This window comes from Corylus avellana, chromosome 8, assembly GCF_965113065.1.
Source record: "Corylus avellana chromosome 8, dhCorAvel1.hap1.2, whole genome shotgun sequence".
In the NCBI taxonomy this organism is placed as follows: domain Eukaryota; kingdom Viridiplantae; phylum Streptophyta; class Magnoliopsida; order Fagales; family Betulaceae; genus Corylus; species Corylus avellana.
Genome location: NC_142497.1, coordinates 23,376,672 through 23,397,732, shown reverse-complemented (window position 1 = coordinate 23,397,732; position 21,061 = coordinate 23,376,672). Strand labels below are relative to the sequence as shown.

General features: G+C 36.5%; 1 protein-coding gene across 2 annotated transcripts; it reads left to right on the top strand.

Annotated features, from left to right (window-relative positions):
* Positions 1-787: 787 nt before the first annotated feature.
* Positions 788-9,364, top strand: HSI2 (B3 domain-containing transcription repressor VAL1). 2 transcript variants are annotated; one of them, XM_059574170.2, is made up of 13 exons: positions 788-1,120; positions 1,298-1,427; positions 2,551-2,632; positions 2,732-2,833; positions 3,468-4,078; positions 4,227-4,323; positions 4,455-4,629; positions 5,137-5,213; positions 5,294-5,719; positions 5,869-5,918; positions 7,660-7,773; positions 7,879-7,946; positions 8,431-9,364. In XM_059574170.2, the coding sequence occupies exons 2-13, from the start codon at positions 1,315-1,317 to the stop codon at positions 9,186-9,188; spliced, it is 2,673 nt and encodes an 890-aa protein (XP_059430153.2). In that variant the 5' UTR covers positions 788-1,120; positions 1,298-1,314; the 3' UTR covers positions 9,189-9,364. The 2 variants fall into 2 exon arrangements, with proteins under 2 accessions (XP_059430153.2, XP_059430154.2); XM_059574171.2 differs by having other exon boundaries at positions 1,252-1,427.
* Positions 9,365-21,061: the final 11,697 nt, after the last annotated feature.

The following is a 21,061-nucleotide window of genomic DNA, read 5'->3' as shown; positions in this document are numbered from 1 at the left end:
GTAAGATCTACTGTGAAGAGATCTACAAAAATATTGACTATCAAGAACATGTAAACAAGATTGAAAGAAGAAGAAGAAAAAAAAAATCAAAGGAGCACTAGATCGAACAATGGCGTTAGCCAAAAGGCTCTGATACCATATAAGAACATATAATAAGATAAATATGAAGGAAATAGAATAAACACAGAAATTAAGGTGGTTCGGCATATAGCCTACATCCACACACTAAAGCCATTATAGGCTACATCTTTCCTTGATTTATAATAAATAGAGTTTTACATATAATTTGAAATATTTCAAATACAATCATATCCCTTAAATCTCCCTTGATTTAGGGAATACAAATCAATATTTATCACTAAGGACTATTTATATCCTTAACAAGAACAACCCATGCATGTTGTTACCCACAAAAGAGTTAAACAAAAATAAAAGAAGAATCCGTACAAGTTCAACGTAACCACAAATTTTACATATATAAATATATAAACCAATTTTCTTTTTAATATATATATATATATATATATATGAATAATGCTATTTTTTATATTTATGTTTTAAAATAAGCGTTACTCAACATTAAAACGTGGCCCCGCAGCCATAAATCTGATGCAGTCATTCCAGCCGTGGGTGACCGCAGTAGTCTCTACCACTAATACCGCCTGCCAGGTCACGCTCCCCCACGCAACCCCGGGTCACCGTATCAGTGTCCGAAAAGAAAAAAAAAAGGGAACAGAGAGAGAGAGAGAGAAAGAGCAATAGTAAAAGAGTTGAGAGAGAGAGAGACGACTTGTTAAGCGGCGTGTCTTCAAGTGTCGTGCATGCATTTTATGCAATCTGTTTGCTTTGCATGCACTCTCTCTCCCCCTTCTCTCTCACAACACACAAATACACGACTTGGGTAAAAGCAATAACCACCGCCGTCACGCTTTCCGGGAACATCTTCGCCGGGCTGACTTCGGTCTTCTTCGGCTTGGACTATTATCAATTATTAGAAGCAGTAGTATTGCTATTGCTTGGGAAATTAGAGTGTTATAAGCGTAAACGGTAGAGTGGATTTGTTTTTGTCAATGTGATGAGAGGCAATTCTAGATTTTTCTTCTTCAACTACTGGGACAAGGTTGGTGTTTTTTCTGTTTTCTAGTTCGTACCAGTTTTCGCAAAGCATGCGAGTATGTGTGTGTGAGAGTGTCTGTGCGTGATGTGGCTAATGATGGTTTGTTTGATTCAATTTTTGGTTTTGGTCAAAAGGGGTTTTAGGGTTTTGATTTGGATTTGCGTCTTGTTCTGTTTGAAGCCTTCAATTTTGGCTTAATGGCGTCCAAAATTTGCATGAATGCCTCGTGTGGAACAACCGCCCCTCACGAATGGAAGAGAGGCTGGCCTCTACGATCCGGTGGATTTGCCGATCTCTGCCACAAGTGCGGGTAATTTCCTTCTCTATGTAGTTTTGTTGTCTTGGATTTCAATGCAATTTTTCTTTTTACATATTATTGGGGTGATTTGGTTTTGTAAAGGGGCAAGCTCGGGGTTTATGAGGTATTGAATTTTGTTGATATTGGGTTTTTCCTATGTTGGGCGTTTGACTTAGTGCGTTGCTCTTGAAGCTGTTTCTATTTGTGTTAATCAGTTGACATTTTCGTGGTTGTTGGATTTTCTATTTTAGAACGTGAGCTTGTATTGGGAAGAAATTAGTGGCATTGTACTTAGCTAACCTATAATTAGATAATGAAAATGGGCCTCGCTACAATTACTAAACTGGCTAATGCTATTTTACCAAAGAGTATAGTTGATGCTCAAACTTTCAATTTCATCCTGTAACCACAATTTACTGAATGAAGCACAACTTGGTAACTCTACTGAATCAGTGGCTATCCCAGGTTATAAGGGTTCAAATTTTTTGTGGGCCAGCCCGTTGAGAACCTATTAAAAATAGTATATTCTTTATTAGGATGGTAATATCTAATTTACTCAATAATCCTCTGTTGAGATTAATCTGAGACTTATGCAATAGGTTTGATTTCTACCCTTATTAATAGCGATCAAGCGATTCAACTGTTGTGATTGTTCTCGATTTCAAACCATTTGGCTCATTTTGTAATTTTGTTGGCTTTTGTGGGTGGATGAGGTACATTTAGTTTTGAATGTGCATGCTCAGAAAAGAAAAACAAAAGTAAATTATATGCTTGTGCATGCACGCGGTTTAGTAACTTTTAATTTGGCACGGGCAGAATCATGCATTTGTTTTTCAACTTCTCCTATTTTGACTTTTGTCTAACTTCTGTTACCTTGCTTCCACTTGTGTTAGGATGAATCTATAGATACTTTGTAATTGTTAATGCTCTGAACTACATAGTGTAAATGCCATTTTGAAAATAATAACAGAGGTTTGATGGTCTACACTGGCAACTGATATTTGAATATTTGTATTTTAGTTTACATCAAAACAATGATCAATAGAACATGTTGTATCATTCTATTTATTTATTTACCTTATTTGATGTAAATATTTTTGCTTGGCTTATTTGATGTGGTGCTTTCTCTACTTAGATCTGCCTATGAGGATATGGTTTTCTGTGATACCTTCCACACAGAGGAAACTGGTTGGAGGGAATGCAGTTTATGCAGCAAGGTAAGCTTCTAAGTGGCGTCTTTCATTTTTTGGTTAAAGCTTTCCTTTTTTTTTTTTTTTTGTTGAACTTTTGAAATGTAACTAAATTTTGCATGGCAGCGTATCCACTGTGGCTGCATAATCTCTAGACCTTTGTATGAGTACATGGATTTTGGCGGTGTGGGGTGTATTAGCTGCGCAAAAAGCTCTGGACTTTTTTCAGTAAGATGTACCTATAATGTTTCAATATGTTACAATCAGTGTTTTTTACTTCATTCAATTATGTTTATATGGGTTAAATATTTACTTTTAATCTCAGCTGTCCCTGGCTGTGCTTTTGGTGTGCGTATGTTTTATATATATGTATACAGTTGCAAGTATGACAATTTTTAACTCTAGTGCTGGTGATTATTGCTTTTTTCTATGGAACTCATTCAAATAGACAGCGGTTGAAATGCTTGAATTGACATACTACTCTTCTTTCTCTCTCCCTCTCTCTTTCACTCCTCACAAAAAGGGATATGGAATTGTTGGTCACCAGTCATACATATATACGGTCATGATTTTTTTTTTTTTTTGGGTAAGGTATAGGGTCATGGATGTGGTTAAAATGGTCATGGGAAGGACCTTTTTCTTCCTCTTTGAACTTAATTTTAGCTTGAGGTTTAGCTAATTACTGTGGCTTGCTTGTCTCTGATAATATCATTTGTGGAGGACGCTACCAGCCATGTCATTTGACTAACCTGTTGGCATGTATTGGGTGTAAGGAGCAATACTTCAGAGTGCTAATAGAATAGTTAGTTATATGGCTGTAAGACTAGGCTTTAAACAAAGTTTTTTTATTCTTTTCATGCAGATCTGGAGGGGTGACATTCTTAATGGATTTGGTTCATTGACTATAAATAATGTTGGTGATTCATTATCCAGTGCTTTTGGGAAAAGATTGGTTAGTGATGGTGTCGATGAGGGAAAACTTATGCAATTGTGCAGAATCATGGAAGCTAATGAACCAAACCTCTTGCATCAATCTCAGAGAGGTGAAGCAAATGCATCTCAAGTTGGCACTGGCTTTTCGAATGCGACTCAACCATCTGTTGGGTCAGTAACATTTTCCAAACCAGACAATAGCAGACAAATGTTAGAGGGAAAAGATACACATGAATCACTAGCTCAGCCTTCTTTGAGTATGACCTTGGGAACTCCAAATTTTGTGCTACCCTTTTCTGGTGGCGTTGTAGATGGAATGGAACAGAGCAAAACACCTTCTCCCTTCCAGCAAGGGCAAAGATCTCGCCCCATATTGCCCAAACCCCTGAAAACTGGCCTCAGTGTAAGTCCAGAGACAAATAAAAGTCTGGTTCAGATGCGAATTGCTAGGCCACCTGCTGAAGGACGTGGGAAGAATCAGTTACTTCCTCGATACTGGCCGAGGATTACTGACCAAGAACTGGAGCAACTATCTGGAGAGTATCCTTAATTTGGTCATTCTTTTTCCCCCCTCTACGATTAAGTCTAACTTTGTTAAAATATTATCTTCTTCTGTAATTATATGCATGTTATTGTTTATCCATTGATTGAAGCGTGGTGTTTCCCCTTAACTATGTTATTTGCAAAGTTTGAATTCCACTATTGTGCCATTGTTCGAGAAAGTGCTTAGTGCCAGCGATGCTGGCCGAATTGGTCGTTTGGTTCTCCCAAAAGCATGTGCTGAAGTAAGTTTAAAAGTTCATTTTCATACGTGCCTTTTCATGCCTGTGTGTGTGTGTGTGTTGTTTTTTTCTTTCTTCTTTCATTTCTTTCTTTCTCTTCCCTGTTTGTGTGTATTAACTGAAAGTCAATGCAGGCATATTTTCCTCCTATTTCTCAATCAGAAGGCCTGCCCTTAAGGATTCAAGATGTGAAGGGGAATGAGTGGACGTTTCAGTTCAGATTTTGGCCCAATAACAACAGCAGGATGTATGTTTTAGAGGGTGTTACCCCTTGCATACAATCTATGCAATTACGAGCTGGTGACACTGGTATGCTTCATTATAGCCTGGTATAGAGGGTGATATTTAGTCCATGGATTTTTTATATTTATCTTATGATCTGCTTTGTGATAAGCTTGTACAGCTCAATGTATGGCAGTACTTTGAACTTTGTTTGCCGGGAAGAGGAAAGTTTTGAGACATGCCAAAATCTGTATATAAAAATTAGTATTTTCAATCCCTCTATTTTATTGTTTTCAAAATCTGTATACTACTCATGCCAAAATCTCATATTTAAGTTTTTATTATTTTGATCTCCCCTTGGGGCCAATTATATATATATTATTTTGACCTAATCTACAATCCCATCTATTGATACTATGCAGTTGTCAGTTGGTTTTGTATATTAATTTGCAAGGAGCATCTCTTTAGTTAATTTTTAATGATACCATGTGAATTGATACTATGTGTGCCATTTGTAACTTTTAAAATCTATTGTGAGACACTTGGAGTATTATGTCATATTTTGTTTCATTATTTGATCTGCTTTTGGCGCAGTGACATTTAGTCGGATAGATCCTGGAGGTAAACTTGTCATGGGGTTTCGAAAGGCGTCGAACACTGAAGACACACAGGTTCGTAGGCATATTTCACGCCACTATATGTGTCATCTTACTTTCAGATCATATCTTAAGTCTTTTTGTGTTATTGACAGGATGCTCAGACATCTGCCCTTCCTAATGGCACGCCTTCTAGGGAAAACTCCTTTTCTGGTGTTATTGAGAATCTGCCTTCAGGCAGTGGTTACTCTGGGCTTTTTCAAACAATGAAAGGAAGCAGAGAACCTCTTCTAAATGCTCTTGCTGAAAATGTGCATATAGGGGATGGGGATATTGGGATGTGTAAAAGTGATAACCATGGAGGCAGGATAATTGAAGATTCATTGCAGCAACCAACACCAATTTCCGAGAAGAAGAAGACTCGAAATATTGGCTCTAAAAGTAAGAGGCTGCTAATGCATAGTGAAGAGGCTCTGGAGCTGAGACTTACATGGGAAGAAGCACAAGACTTGCTTCGTCCACCCCCAAGCGTCAAGCCAAGCATTGTTACTATTGAGGATCATGAATTTGAAGAATATGATGTAAGTGTACCCCAATCAGTCCTTTTGTATGTTTACTTTTATCAAGTAAGATAAGTAATGAATACTTGATAGGTTTAAAGTGTTGAATCTAATGTTACAGCATATTCTAAGTAAAATGATCATTGATTCACTGTTGTTCATTCATTCAGGAACCACCGGTTTTTGGAAAGAGGACTATATTCACTACCCTCCCATCTAGGTAAGGATGTATATAATGTATCTTATTACTTGTCATTGCTGAATAGGTAAATTAACACAGCTTTGAAGGTCTAGCCTTTTATATATATATATATATATATTTCAGCTCGTTATAGAGATGTTATTTGCTCATTTTTCATTCTCTTTGTGTCCTATATTGCACGTCCACTATCTTATTTGAAGATGTCACAAAATACTGTCCACTTTGGAAAGTCAATGTACATAATTTAATTAATTTTCTCAATATGCCATTTGCTTTATTCAAAAAGTCAATACCTTATTCTATTTGTTTATTTGAGTTTAAACTAGGAAGGGAAATTTTAAAAATTTGTAATTTGTAATTTCAAAGACAAGATATTAGATGACATCCCCTTAAAAGGTTGGATTTTCTAAGGTGGACAAACAATTTGGGATGAAGGGAGTGTATTTTGGGCTGGGTTCCAAAAAATAATATTTTTAAGATTTTAAACAGCTAAGGTTTGACGCAATGCAGTTGATACTCTAATTAGGTGACTAAGCCCTGCCTTGGTCTTTTAATGTGCCTCCTCTGCATCTCAACTGCCTCTCTATTATATGTTTACTTCTATATTATTTTAGTTTTTTTGTTTTTGACCAAGGGCTCATGAGCATGCAAAGAACGATATGGATCCTTTTAGGGGACAAGATACTCTAGATACAAGAAGACTCAACACCTAATTCATCTTCAGGCCCTCGAGGAAGCTTTCTCAAATTTGTATAGTATTGCTTGCTCGCATTAATGATGCTTTCGTAGCAGATCATGGAGTTATTTGGCTCCCATTAGTGGAATAGAAGCTTTATCAAATCAGCTTATGATTGGAAGATGAATGTCTTTGCTTCATTTTTCAATTTGTTGTACTCTTTTAGATTGAGACAGGAAAGTGAAGACAACCTTTGTTGGTCCCCTTCCAAGAGAGTGTTGTTCGACTTTAGATCATTCTATAACGTCCTTGTCTCCCATGATGGTACTCCCTTCCCTTGGAAGAGTATTTGATGGATTAAGGTTCCCATGAGAGCGGCCATTGTTTGCTTGGTTGGCCACTCTAGGGAAGATCCTCACCATGGATATCCTAAGGAAGCGGCAAGTCATTGTTGTTGATTGATGTTGTATGCGTAAGAGGAGTGGGGAGTCTATGGATTATCTTCTTCTCCATTGTGAGATTGATTACTAGTGCCTTATAGAGTGCTATTTTCAGTCGTGTTGGCTAACTTGGGTTATGCTTCGACAAGTGGGAGACCTTTTCGCTTGTTGAAGAGAGTTAGAGTGGCAGTTCTCAAAGTGCAATAGTGTGAAAGATGGTACCATCTTGCCTTTTGTGGTGTCTTTGGAGAGAAAGAAATGATAGAAATTTTGAAGACCGTGAGAGGATGGTGGTGGAGCTAAAGTCTTTCTTCTTCAATACCCCTTACCACTGGACAATTGTTTTGGACTATCCTCATTTTCTTAGTTCTCATGATTTTGTACTTTATTTATTTATTATTATTATTATTTTCGTTTCTAGCTAGGTGTTTCTCTTGTATACTTCTTATGTACTTGGATTGCCCATTTTGCGCTTTTTAGTGATTTTTTTTTGGATAAGTTACAAAAATGTTAATTATATTTCAATTACTTATAAAATTATGTTCATCTTCAAGTCGTTGTGTGCATGTTGAAGAATGTGTGCATTTGATCTGGTGATGAATATTTTCATCTTGCACTGAATAGACTGGACACTTTCATCCAGGGGACAGGAGCAATGGGCTCAGTGTGATGATTGCTCCAAATGGCGAAGGTTGCCTGTGGATGTTCTTCTCCCTTCGAAGTGGACGTGTTCAGAAAATGTTTGGGATTCAAGCAGGTCTAACACTATTCCGTAATTCTGTTTCCCCCTTTGAATACCTTTCTTGGATGAAAGTTGGTTCCTGCTTAATTTATACCCTTATGGTTTGCAATGTTCTCATAGGTGCTCCTGCTCCGCTCCAGAGGAGATCAGTCTAAAGCAATTGGAGAATCTTCTTAGAGCAAGCAAAGGTATGAACGCGACCTCTATGTTTCTTCTTTATAATAGAAGTTCCATGGTCCAGTATGTTTCGATACTGGTTTTAGAAGAAATAAAAATGTATATTATTGAAATTCTTATTAAGACATACATTTGTGAAAAATGGGGCATGCATCTACAATGCCTGGATGTTTTTATCATAGTAGCCATTTCTTGGTGTTGGGCTGTTGGCTGCATATGGATGCATGGATTTGAATGGACCAGAGCTTGTCTATAGGTGTTTAGATAAATGATGTTTGTGTGCATATTGTCATAAATAGATGGACGACATTCTTGTACACTATACTTTAGAAGCAGAAGTTTGTTCTAAGTTGAAGTCAGCCCTCTGATGAATCCATGAAAATGGTCATGGTGTTGCTGTTTACATATTATTATTTACTGTTTACAGCCTTTATTTTTAAAATGAGTTTCAAAATACTTTCTGATTTTTTTCAATCCTCTCTATATCTTCCCCAGATTTCAAGAAGCGAAAAGTTGCAGAAAGCCACAAGTCTGTCCAAGAACGGGAACCTTCTGGCTTGGATGCTTTAGCCAGTGCTGCAGTGCTGGGAGATAATGTGGGAGATTTGGGTGAACCCTCGGTTGGAGCCACCACCAAACATCCCCGACACCGCCCTGGCTGCTCTTGTATTGTGTGCATCCAGCCCCCAAGTGGGAAGGGCAAGCACAAGCCCACGTGCACATGCAATGTATGCATGACTGTAAAGCGCAGGTTTAAAACCCTAATGTTGCGCAAGAAGAAACGCCAATCAGAGCGTGAAGTGGAGGCTGCACAAAAGGATGAAAACCGCCATAAGGATGAACCTGAAATGAATGGCATATCAAGAGATGCTTTGTTGCCTACAAATCATCCGGAGAATGAAGCCAGCCACAATAGAGATCAAGCTGAGGAGGCTGAGACCAGCAACGGACAAATAGACCTGAATTGCCATCCCAACCGCGACGACATGCAACTGGATCTGGAGGTACCAGGAATGAGCCTGTTGAGCCTTGTTCAAGCAGCCAGCCTTCCGTTAGAAGATTTTATGAAGCAAAGTAGGATCCCAAGCTTGACATGCGAGCAACAGGGTAGCCTGGGTTCCTGTATACTCACACAAGTTACTGGAGAGAGCGAGAGACGGAGATGCCTGTCTGATGAAGGGGGCCATGCATCTGGGGGTTGGGAGCATGAGAGTAGAGGTGATGGAGGGTATCATGAGTCTAAGTTAGACTGAAACGATCTTCCATGAAGACTGAAGAGGGTTTTTTTTTTTCTTTTCACCTCTCTGAGAGTATAGTTTTGTTTGCTTTCTATTATTATAAATGGGCAGTGTTACTCGTCTTTTTCTCTATAGTTAACGAATGTAATATTTGTCCTTTTACCAATTGTCATCTTTTACTTGTTCATGTCTCTCCTTGCGTGCGTGTGCGCCCACTAAGTGTTTGTTCAAAGAAGAGTTCGGTCTTGAATTGGGATGTTGAAGATAGCTTTGCGCCGAAGAGCAGGTTGGCAGAGTCTGTACTATCACCCTTAAAAACTTTTCATTTACGATGGAATATTGAGGTTAACTGCACAAATGAGAAATTAAATTTACTGAAAAACAGTTTAGACCCGTAGAAGAACGTCTAGAGGAGGTGAATATGTGTTCCTAAGACAAATGTTTCCAATTAAAGTTAAAGGAAACAAAAACCAAAGAATTTCAATCACACAATTGCAAGTCTAAACCAAATTTTGAATCGGATTCAACCCAACTGACCCATGACATTAATAGTTAATTAAAAGGAGGGGTATAAGGTATTGCTAGAGGCTTGCTTTTTTTTTTTTTTTTTGTGTGTGTGTATTTACATAAATAATTAGAAAGTGATCAATAGAAATATGATGTTATGAAGTAGGTAGCGAACATTTCGTCTTAAAGTGACAATGGGATTTCCAGCAGCATCAAGCAAGACATTCCCTGGATTATTAGTTAAGAAACCATATATCACTTATTAGCGTCAAGTGGAAGTCCGTATGACACATGTATAACAAGTTTTAAGAAATCGTCGGGAACCAGGGACTTATATATATAAGTCCTTGAGTTTTTTTCCTACACAACATCCCCATTGGGATGAATTGTCACCTGCACATGCAACGTATATATGTATGACTCGTTTACGTATTTTATTTCAAATTATTTACCGCCGGCTCCATTGTATGAGAAGCACCAATTTTGAAAAAAACATCATACCATTTTTTACACATAAGTCAAGCACATGATATTGATAGCTCATAATTCATACATACAGAATACAGAATACATTATATATATTCTCCTAAAAAATGAAAGCAATTCTCCTAAATTGCATTCTTTTGGATTCGAACTGAGTTTAATATTAGGATCTTGAGCTTTGTAGCAAAATAAGAAGGTGATGAGGGTAATTTGAGATAGGCATTCCCGGCATCGACGCTAACGAAACTTGTGGAATTACAAAGTGGCATGGCCAAGGGTTGATTAGGAAGAAGAAGAAGACAACTGCCGTGAATGAATTGAAGGTGAAATTTTGCAACACCACCCAATTCCTGCAACCACGTATTCACCCGGCGGCGTTCTTGGTCTTCATCAACGCTTCCTTCGAAAGACTAATAGAGCTCAAGGCTCTCTGTCTTCACCCCCATACAAGCACCGTTTATCCATCAACCTATCCACAAAGTTGTTGAGGCAATTAGATAGACTTGATTTTTTGACATTAATGTTATTCAAACGCAACTTTGGGTTTGATATGTACAACGCTCGGCATCTTTTTGACACCACCATCAGTCTCGCATGGTCCCTTATTTCGAGCAAACAAAGAATGTCATAAACAACTTCATCGGGAAGATCGCTAAATCTATCATCACCACCGCCACCACAAGTAATCTGCATCGTTCTAGGCCGTTCCAAGGACAAGAGAAGAAGAAGAAGAAGGAACCGGCTTTTTATGTATATAATACAAACTGTACGTGCGGCACACTATTTTCTCTTTCTTTTTTCTCTATATAAAATAGAGACTGAAGACGGAGTGTACGTACTTGTGGTACACTCCATCTAACTTACTGAAGACTGAAGCACACGCTCCCTAAAATGTTGTTAGTTTAGGGTTAGCCCAATCAAATAGGGAGGATTAATAGTTCATGCTTGAAATTGAAAGAAAAAAGAAAAAGCAGCAAACAAACAAAACAAATACCAACCAATTCATCACTTTTGAACTTTTCCGTCGGCTCCACCGCTAGGGCCTTGAACTTTGCCACCGGCTCCACCGCTAAGGTCTTGAACTTTGCCACCAGCTTCATTCTTGGAGGCTTGGCCGTTCTGTAGCTTGGACTCCTCTTCATTCTTGGAGGCATGAACTGTACTGCGCGCCTGGAATCTCCTCTCTCTTCGAGGCATGGCCGGGATGGCCAGGATCATTGGAGGAATGCCCGGCTAATCTTTGAAGGCTTTGGAGCTTGGAGGAATGGCCGGCTCTTTGGAGACTTTCGAGACCTGTGGTAACTTGGACGTTCGCTTCATATTCATGTAGTACTCGTCAATTTCATTTGGAACTTTGCCGCCGGCTTCATTAATGGAGGCTTGGCCGGTTTGTAGCTTAAACACCTCTTCGTCAATTTCATTTTGAAAATAAATGTCATCAGTAGCTTGATCGTCTTCTTCATCGGAGGATTTATTGTAAACCTTATTGTAGTCATTAGAAGAATCACTGGTTTCTTCGTCGTTGAGCTTCTTAGGCATATTTGAAAGGTTTTCTCTAAATCTCTGGTGAATGCTTCATGGAATTTACTGTGAAAATGAATCAAAATGAGCAATACTGTATAGTCTGTATATACGTATGCAATATGAGAGAGGAGAGGGTTGAATAAGGAAAAAAAATGAGAGGGGAGAGCGTGACATCACAATTACTGTTGTCCAAGAATTACAAAAACCTCCAACACCATAAAACAACTGATCAATCCTCATCCCATGCCTTGTTTCATTATATGAACATTAATTTATTTTTGCTTGTTTCATTTTTTACATAATCCTAATTCACCAAAGTGCTCTAAGTTGCCCTGTAACTCTGCCTGGAAAGTGCCTCCCATTGACCATAACAACATCTTCGCAATCAACATGAGGCAAATAGGTTGAAGAGTCTATTTATGAGGCAACCATTGTTCATCAAAAAGTTTGAGGAAGTCTAATCGCTTATTGATTTGAAGTTGAATTGGGAATTTCAATGGGAGATTAAGGTAAGCAGTATGATGACGGATAGTAAGATCTTGATGTCTCAAGATCTCAAAATTTCAAGATCTCAAAATCTCAAGATCTCAAAATTTGAACTTCAGAAATCAATACAGTTTTTTGAAGATGGAGGTTGAGAGTTTGTGGTCACATCAAAACTCTCAATTGGCCTAAGAGCCTGATCATCCTCTTGCAACCACAAATTACATTTTACTTCATCATAATTCTTTTATTTGTCTTTCCTTCTCTCTTTTGGTAATTTTGGAACATGTGGGTGCCTTGATAATTGATACTGGGCATGACATGGTTGAATATGAGCTTCAATACCTTTTTTTATCCTCTTAATTTGTATGATCATCAATGACAGTTATGGTCATGGTCATGACATGGACAAAGAACTAATTATACTTGTTGATAAGACATTTTTACCTTGATTAATTGATTGCAAAAAGTAATTAATTAAATGTAGTATTAACTAAACATCATGTTCAAACAATTCCAAGATTATCTTGATCAAGAAAACATCTTATTTTATGGTGTCCCAAAGAAACAAGCTAATTTTATATAAAGAAGCTATAAGGTTAATTATCATTGCAGGCCTATGCATGCCATATATGGGCAGATCACAAAGTCTATCATGACCAAAAATCTTACTTTATATGACTGTCCAAGACTAAGCGGATTTATAAATGTTCAACCTTCTGACCACCTGATCCCCATGATCAGAGGATCATGATTGCTAAAGTGGGAATCCATAAATTTATGTGCAAAATTACAAACACTTGTTGCATAAAATAATGATTTTTTTTTTTTTTTTTTTTTGCCAAAACTGATTGTGTCCTACGAATTACAATACAACCTGACTTCCTTTTCTTGGCCCTAGAGCTTGGAAAAATGGCTCCATGGTTAACCCACCTGGCGCTGGAATAAACCGGCCGTTGGGTCTCAAACCATGACACCTGTCAGAGTCGCTTCATCACGCGCGTGTACTATGAGCGTCCATTACACTTCATCTAACTTACTGAAGACTAAAGCACATGCTCCGAAAAAATATTGTTGGTTTTTTCTCACGCTTGTCCCACTTCTTGCAACGGTTTTTGCACACAACAATCAGGATGTGTGCTAAGCCATGTTGTGAATTTCAACCTCACAAAAAATGTCACACCACACAAGTCACAGTAACTTCAAGGAGCTCCGTATGCATTGACGTTATTTGCACCAACATCAAATGTAGTGGTAGAGGGATGCTCCAAAGTTGGTAAAGAGCACGGTAAATAATTTATAAATAAGTAAAATTAGATAATTGACAAAAATTAACTTGATGGAGGATATGTTAATTACAACTACTAAAATCTCAGCTTCATACATTTTTTAACTACTACAATTACTGCAAGAGGATAACAACATTCTTCAATTATAACTACTAAAATCTTAGCATCATAAATTTTTTCTTAAAAAAATATGAAATTAACAGCTTGCTTTTGATATTATAACCAATAATCATACCCTACCAATACAACTGAAATATCAAGCTCTTTCTCCCAAAATCCTACCCTAACAATAATCTTACCTTACCTTACCAATACTTCAAAAACTGAACATAAAATACCAACCAATCACCCTTGAACTCCCCCACCACCGTTAGGGCCTTGAACTTGGTTGCCGGCTTCATTCTTGGAGGCTTGATCGGTCTGTAGCTTGGACTCCTCTTCATTCTTAGATGCATTACTAGGCTCTTTGGAGGTGGTGCCGCCTTGAACTCTACTACGCATGCGTGGTACGAATTTCCTTTTTCTTGGAGGCATGGTAGGGATAGCTAGGATCTCTGGAGGAATGGCCAGTGAATCTTTAAAGGCTTTGGAGCTTGGAGGAATGGCCGGCTCTTTGGAAGCTTTGGAGGCCTGTAGCTTGGACTCTCGTTTCATGTTCCTGAAGGCTTGGCCAGTCTGTAACTTGAACAACTCTTAGTTAATTTTATCGTCAAAATAAATGTCATCAGTGGCTTCATCGTCTTCTTCATCACTCAATGATTTATTGTAATTTTTATCGTAATCATTAGAAGAATCACTGTCTTCTTCGTCACTGAGCCTTTTAAGCATATTTGAAAGGTTTTCTCTGAATTGCTTTGTGAAAATCACTGTGAAAATGAATAGAGCAGTACTGTATAGTCTGTATATATAAATGCAATAACACAAAAGAGAATGTGTAAATGAGATCTATTTTCAAATTATGACTATAATTCTATAGACTGTTATATTCAACATTTTACCAGGTCAATTTCATCTCCTTAACATCCTCTAATTGAATTGAAATTTTATGGTTAGATAAAGTATTATGTGAAGAACAATTTACATTTTCGTTTAACTTATTTTTAATTCGTTTGACTTAATTTTAACTTGTCCGAAATTTCTGGTCCATAAACTTTTCAAATCAAATTGAAGTCTTATATATATATGGGAAAAATCAACATTACCTCCTTAATGTTTTCGTATTTGTTTATTGCGTTGATGTAACTTTTGTTCGTACTTGTATGAACTATTAAGGACACAAAAACACAAAAGGGAATGTGTAAATGAAATATATTTTTAAATCATGACTACAATTCTATAGACTGTTATATTCAGCATTTTACCGGGTCAATTTCGTCTCCTTAACATACTCTAATTGAATTGAAATTTTATGGGTAGATAAAGTATTCTGTGAAGAACATTTTAGACTTTTGTTTGACTTAATTTTAATTTGTTCGAAATTTCTAGTTCATAAACTTTTTAAATCAAATTGAAGTCTTACTATATATATATATATATATATATATATATATATATATATAAGACTTCAATTCAATTTGATTTGAAAAGTTAATGCACTAAAAATTTCGGACAAATTAAAATCCAAAATGTTCTTCATAGAATACTTTATCTACCCATAAAATTTTAATTCAATTAGAACATGCTAAGGAGACGAAATTGACCCGGTAAAATGCCGAATATAATAGTTTATAGAATTATAGTCATGATCTGAAAATAGATCTCATTTACACCTTCTCTTTTGTGTTATTGCATGTATATATACAGACTATACAGTACTGCTCGATTCATTATTATAGTGATTTTCACAAAGCAATTCAGAGAAAACTTTTCAAACATTCCTAAAAAGCTCAGCGACGAAGAAGATAGTAATTATTCTAATGACTACAATAAGAATTACAATAAATCCTCGAGTAATGAAGAAGACGATCAAGTCACTGATGACATTTATTTTGACGATAAAATTGACTAAGAGTTGTTCAAGCTATAGACCGGTCAAGCCTCCAGGAACATGAAGCGAGAGTCCAAGCTACAGGCTTCCAAAGCTTCCAAAGAGCCGGTTATTCTTCCAAGCTCCAAAGCCTTCTAAGATCAACCGGCCATTCTTCCAGAGATCCTGGCCGTCCAGGCCATGCCTCCAAGAAAGAGGAGATTCGTACAGCGCATGCGCAATAGAGTTCAATGCGGCACCACCTCCAAAGAGCCTAGTAAAGCGTCCAAGAATGAAGAAGAGTCTAAGCTACAGATCGGCTGATCTTTGAAGACGGTGCCGCCTTGAACTCTACTGCGCATGCGCGGCACGAATCTTCTCTTTCTTGGAGACATGGTCAAGATGACCCGAATCTTTGGAGGAATGGCCAATGGATCTTAAAAGAGTTTGGACCTTCGAGGAATGGCCGGCTCTTTGGAAGCTTTGAAGGCCTATAACTTGGATTCTCGCTTCATGTTCTTGGAGGCTTGGCTGGTCTGCAACTTGAACAACTCTTAATTAATTTTATTGTCAAAATAAATTTCGTCAGTGGCTTGATCGTCTTCTTCATCACTCGAGTATTTATTGTAATTCTTATTGTAGTCATTAAAAGAATCACTGCATTCTTCGTCGCTGAGCTTTTAAGGCATGTTTGAAAAGTTTTCTCTGAATTACTTTGTGGAAATCACTGTGAAAATGAATCAAGCAGTACTGTATAGTCTGTATATATACATGCAATAACACAAAAGATGTTAGAGACATCTCTTCAAATGAGGACTCTACACAAGATAATATCAATTTAAACAATATCTCTGGATAAAGCTTGCAGCAGATCATGTAGCTAACAACTTCTTGTTAAACTTATCTCCTTGTATATCTTACCACTTAGTATTTAAATTTCATACCAAGTGTAATCTCATGTAAACAATTATTCTATAAATACAAAAGCCTAAACCAACGTTTGGTAAGGCAGCAAGCATATCAAATTATTTTCCATTTTATGGTGTAAACGAGATCTATTTTCAAATCATGACTATAATTCTATAGACTGTTATATTTCGCATTTTACCGGGTCAATTTCGTCTCCTTAACATGCTCTAATTGAATTGAAATTTTATGGGTAGATAAAGTATTCTGTGAAAAACAATTTGCATTTTCGTTTGACTTAATTTTAATTTATCCGAACTTTCTGGTCCATAAACTTTTCAAATCAAATTGAAGTCTTAAATATATATGGAAAAAATTCATTTTACCTCCTTAATGTTTACGTATTTGTTTATTGCGCTAATGTAACTTTTGTTTGTACTTGTATGAACTATTAAGGACACAAGCACACAAAATGGAAGATGTAAATGTGATATATTTTTAAATCATGACTGTAATTCTATAGACTGTTATATTCGGCATTTTACCGGGTCAATTTCGTCTCCTTAACATACTCTAATTGAATTGAAATTTTATGGGTAGATAAAATAGTCTGTGAAGAACATTTTAGATTTTTGTTTGACTTATTTTTAATTCGTTTGACTTATTTTTAATTTGTCCGAAATTATTGATCCATAAACTTTTCGATTTGATTTGAAAAGTTAATGAACTAGAAATTTCAGATAAATTAAAATCCAAAATGTTCTTCACAGAATACTTTATCTACCCATAAAATTTTAATTCAATTACGTGGTGTTTGGCAACATCCTTGAGCCCGGCCTGGACACTATTTTTGTCTTTTTCATGATATTAGCTTACACTTTTACCATTGCTTATTTTTCTCCCAAAATCTCCTGCGCAGCTTCTCTTTTCCTCCAGCTCTCTTTTCCTCCAGCTCCCTCTCCAACTCCGTGTCTTCTCGTTCACGAGTGAAGCACCCACCTCCTGCGAAAATACAGCCTCCCATTTCAATCCCCACCCCTTTCGAAAACCAGCGAGCCCGTTTCACATTTTTCATTCTTTTTGTTTGGCTTCGGACGTATGCTCTGTTTCGAGCTAAGGAGAAAAGGTGAAGAAGAAAGAGAAATGGAGAGAGAAGGGAAGGGTTTTGAATATTTGGAGATTTTAAGGTATAAATGCTTGAATTTGAGTTATTCTATATCTATTAGTCTCTTATATAGAAGTTTTATTTTTTATTTTTTGTTGTTAAATTTGCTAACTCACTTTTAGATTTGTTCTTCCACATTATTTGGGGATTTGAAGTATTTTAGGAATTTCTACCGGATGTCTAGAGATCGGAGTACTTGTGTAGTGAATTCATGATGAGATTTTGGGAATTTTCCTTCAATAGTTAGATATATATGGGTGTTCAACATTTGTAGGGATTTATATGGGTTTTAAGTTGCAACTGGATTTTTTATGATAAATTAAACATGAAGTAAATTTAATTGAAAAAAAACTTCTAGAAATTTTTTTTTAAAAAAAATTTATTATTATTTATTTAATATTTTTTAAAACTTTATTGACGTGTCAAAAAGTGGCACGTCAATAATTTATTGACGTGTCAGAAATTGACATGTCAAATTTTTTTTTTGACGTGCCACTTTTTGACACGTCAATAAATTATTGACGTGGTGAAACTACCCCATCAAAAAAGAAAATTTGACGTGCCAATTTCTGACACGTCAATAATTTTTAACGTGTCAAAATTGGCACATCAAAAAATTGAAATTTTTGACACCCGTCTTATTAACCTTTGACACACGTCAATACTAACACATCAAAAAAGGTTTCTGATGTGTCAATATGCTTGACATGTCAGAAACTATTGGTCAACAAAAATCTTTTTTTTTTTTTTTTGTAGTGAGATGATGTTCCAGCAACACATTGCGATTGATACCATAAAGAAATTCGTGGGTCTAACTCGTCTCATAAAATCGTTTCTATAAGAGAGGGTTGTCCATTCCTTATAAACATGCCCAAGATCTTTTCCTTGTCCTTGTCACGGGGTAAGTAGTGTGGGCCCCATACGTCCTGTGGTAAGCTCTGATACCATAAAAGATTTCTAAGAGAAATAGAATTTAGCAGAATAATCTCATCAGCCTTCTCATTGAGCTTAAATAATGAAAGGGTTACAATTACAATCAAACATTAATCTTATCAAGATAAGAGTGATAAGATAACTATCTAAGAAAACTATTTACAATAGAAGACTTAATACACTAAAGAGATCTAATTAGAGATAATTACAAGAGAAGAGATATAATACAAACATATGACATTTTGTTTGTATTTAACAATAGAAGAGAGGTTGAGAAGGAATAGAAGTCTTATGATGTTGGATCACTACTGAGATTGCGCTCGAGCATACTAGTATCTGCGCTCGATCACACTTAGGTGCTCTCTGATAATAAATCTCTCCGGTACTGCAATCGATCTTGCACTCGATACTTTGAAGGCTGCGATTAATTGCAATGTGTTGCTATCATCTGCTGTGATAACAGTAGTATCATCAGTTAGCTTAACACGGTGTTACTCATCTTTTTCTCTATATATAGTTAACGAATGTAATATTTGTCCTTTTACCAATTGTCGTCTAATATTATTTGTTCATTTCTCTCCCTAGCTCCCTCTCTTCTTGTGTGCGTGTTTGTTCTTTACATTGCATGCTGTATTTGTTTTAGCAAACGACTTGGTAAAACAAATGGCCTTGCATTGCTGGCATAACATACTGACAACATGACCCAATTAAGTACCCCTCTTAATTAGTTGCTTCTTCAACCGTACTGTGCATGCCAATATTCTTCCCTAACATGTATAGGTTTTGTTTTACTCATCGATTTCACCCATGCAACAAAGCAAGACACGCTTTTACCGCCACACATAAAATCTATTGCTAGTATTCAAAAGGTCCGACCAAATATTTGTTTTCTTCTTAATTAGCCAAGTTGTGACACCTGGGATGTTGACCTGTTCTTGTTTGGTTGCGGTAGAAAAAAATATTGTACAGTCCAAGGCCGGCCGCATGGATTGGCCTTTTATAATATTGTACAGTCCAAGGCCGGTCGATGCCTGGTACATACATTTTTCCTCTCTCTCTCTCTCTCTCTCTCTATATATATATATATATATATATATATATATATATATATAGATTACTTTATTTATATCTGAATTCTTTTGCAACATTAAATTAAAGAAATGTAAAGATGACCATGGTGAGTACTATTGAGTGCAGGTTTGTGGAAGAGTCTATTGCAGGCAATGCGTAAACATAGGCATGGGAGAGATGACAGAAGGAAGAAAGTGCATCGAGTGTTTAGGGAGAAGATTCAGCCAAAGGTAACATAATAATGTGATTTTTTTTCTTTTACAATTAGAATATTAATTAAATATTTTTGATGATAAAGATGAAATTTTAGAATATTTATAGGATCTCAGATCAAATTCATGAAATGATGATCAGATGGTTCCAAGATAATCTCAAAAGATTGTTAAGAGGTAGCTCAATCGGCTAAGACCCATGCCTCATGAAGCGAAAGTCACTAGTTCGAATCGTTCTCCCCCTCGATCTTGTGTGGACATGTAAAAAAAATTAAAAAATTAAAAAAAAAAAAAAAAAAACCTCAAAAGAAATCATGAGTACTATACTATATTGTAGTGGGTGCTTATGGAACATTTTAGTAATTAATAAGCCGACAATGAAGTGCATCACTTTGGATGTTTGGACTGACTTTGCCGTCCTTGGTCCCAATAAATAAAAATTGTACTACGTACCCAAACATTTTTCTTTTTGGAATGCATGCTAATCTGTTTGGTGGGCCGGTGGGCTTGTGATTGTTGTAGGTATATACAAAGAGCAGGACAGGTGAGGTGTTGCTGGAGTTAGCCGAGTATGGTGAAGCCGGCGGAGCTGAAGTGGGCTGAGAAAGGCCCCAGAAAGAGCGGTGAACGAGCATATGGTCAGGGTTGCAGTGGCATGATGTCGACTAGATCGACTAGATCGAGAAGCCCAATGACCCCAAGGGCATGATGTCGACTAGATCGACTAGATCGAGAAGCCCAATGACCCCAAGGGCCCATGCCGCTGGCACTACCCCACCATCTTTTGTCATGGGCTCACCCTATTCTCCTTATGCTACCCCACCTCATCACCACCTCCCTTTTTGACTCGACCCTTGTTTTATTTACCGAATAGAAAAAAAAAAAAAAAAAAAAAAAAAAAAAAAAAAAAAAAACCCTATGTTTTATTTACCAATGTTTTCCCCCATGTTCTTCCAATGATTTGTTTTGGTCTAAATAAATCTATTTTTTAACTCTATTATTACTTAAGAAAATGTTATTTATTCTAAGACATTGGATGTTTGTTTCTCATTCTCTTTTTTTTTTTTTTTTTTTTTTTCATTTTCATTTTCATTTTGGTGGGGGTGGGTTTTACGCTGTACCTAATCTGATAGTAGTTCATAATGCTTATAATTTAGTGTCCATTTGGTTTAACCATTTAAAACGTACATTTTTTTTTAAAAAAAATAGCGATATCAAAGTATAGTTAATGAAATAGCAATTTTGAAAAATACAGTTAAACATTTGAAAAAAGTGGATTTTTTTTTTTTTTTTTCATGCTTCTAACTATTTTATTTTTTCAAACATACTCTCAAACAAGACACTTTTTG

Coding starts and splice junctions, on each gene's coding strand:
- HSI2 (XM_059574170.2), top strand. CDS start 1,315: ATGGCGTCCAAAATTTGCATGAATGCCTCGTGTGGAACAACCGCCCCT. Junction 4,324..4,454: donor TCCCAAAAGCATGTGCTGAA/GTAAGTTTAAAA, acceptor AAGTCAATGCAG/GCATATTTTCCTCCTATTTC. Junction 4,630..5,136: donor ATTACGAGCTGGTGACACTG/GTATGCTTCATT, acceptor CTTTTGGCGCAG/TGACATTTAGTCGGATAGAT.